This window comes from Plectropomus leopardus, unplaced genomic scaffold (assembly GCF_008729295.1).
Source record: "Plectropomus leopardus isolate mb unplaced genomic scaffold, YSFRI_Pleo_2.0 unplaced_scaffold29439, whole genome shotgun sequence".
Classification (NCBI taxonomy): domain Eukaryota; kingdom Metazoa; phylum Chordata; class Actinopteri; order Perciformes; family Serranidae; genus Plectropomus; species Plectropomus leopardus.
In genome coordinates this window covers 1-1428 of record NW_024632089.1, presented here as the reverse complement: position 1 = coordinate 1428, position 1428 = coordinate 1, and the positions used below count along the sequence as shown (strand labels likewise).

Sequence of the window (1428 nt, the reverse complement as noted above, 5' to 3'; positions counted from 1 at the left end):
GGGGGTGGGGGGTGTTAATTCAGAAAAATAATCAAACTGGGGGTTTATTCATATTAATAAAGGTTCTATCTTTTTTGTTGCAGATAAAGAATTCATATAACATGGACAAATGATGAAAATATATTTTACACTTAAACTTCTGTGTTTTATAGGAGCTAAATGAGGCCTTTGTAGCTGAGGGAACAGCAACTAATCGAGACAGATTGATCCTCACTGCTAGTGTCTCTGCTGAGAAAGCAACCATCGATGCCAGTTACGAAGTTGCACAGATTGCCATGTAAGACAAATTTAATATAATTCTTAGTATAATAATTACAATTAGCTGTTGTCATGTTTTGGTGAATATGATGTCTTCTGCATTTAATCAGGTACCTTGATTTCATCAATGTGCTGACATTTGACTTTCACGGCCCCTGGGAAAGTGTCACAGGACATCACAGCCCCTTATTCCAGGGATCCCAGGACACTGGAAATCAAACCTACTTGAACACTGTAAGTATGGGGATTCACATTCGAAGACCTTTAACATCTCTGGAGATATCTTCTCATTTTAAGTCCTTACTTTTCTACATGACAGGATTTTGCCATGCGGTACTGGAGGGACCAGGGAGTACCCACACAAAAGTTAAACATGGGGATTGCAGCATATGGGCGAGCTTTTGACCTCTCCTCTGCATCCAGTGATGTTGGAGCACCAGCCAGTGGTCCCGGTGAAGAAGGCTGCTACACCGGTGAAGAAGGATTCTGGGCCTCTTATGAGGTAAAACTGCAGGCTATGAATAAAATTAATTTATATCAATAGCCTTATTAGAGGCTGCTCTAATGCTTTTACTGTTCTGGGTGTGTAATATTCTGTCTCTAGGAATAAATTTCATCTTAATGTGACATTGGACCCTTCTTTTCAGATCTGCCTTTACCTTGAGGGAATTACACCGCAGCTTATTGTTGATCAGAAAGTTCCATATGCGGTTGCAGAAAATCAATGGGTTGGATTTGACAATGAAGACAGCATTGATACCAAGGTAATCATCTGTTTAATTCAAACTTAAGTATTGCTACTGGAATCCTATACAAATTCTTGGTTGTACAAACATTTAGTACAACAGTTATTTTATCAATATCATTTCAACTAGTGATATTTTTTTCCCGTCCTCTCAGACTAATTACATAAAGACTAATGACTTTGGAGGAGCCGTTGTCTGGTCTCTGGACCTCGATGACATTAGCGGAAAATTCTGTAACATGGGAAACAACCCCTTCATCAGCCAACTGCACACTCTCCTGGTTCCAGGTAACACAATCTGAATTGTTTCCATCCTATCCTGTCATGGGGTGGAGGTTTTAAAAGTATATCTGATCATCTCTATCAGCATCATTGGCATAGAATTGTATTGGCAATTATAACATTAACAGAAAGGGTAATGTGAT

At 39.2% G+C, this 1428-nt stretch overlaps 1 protein-coding gene across 1 annotated transcript; it reads left to right on the top strand.

Moving 5' to 3' along the window:
• Positions 1 to 28: 28 nt before the first annotated feature.
• Positions 29 to 1291, top strand: LOC121938423 (chitinase-3-like protein 2; the record flags this gene model as incomplete). The annotated part of the gene is made up of 5 exons (XM_042481667.1): positions 29 to 277; positions 369 to 492; positions 578 to 760; positions 906 to 1022; positions 1159 to 1291. Coding segments are annotated over exons 1-5 (559 nt in total), but the record flags the coding sequence as incomplete, so codon positions are not given.
• Positions 1292 to 1428: the final 137 nt, after the last annotated feature.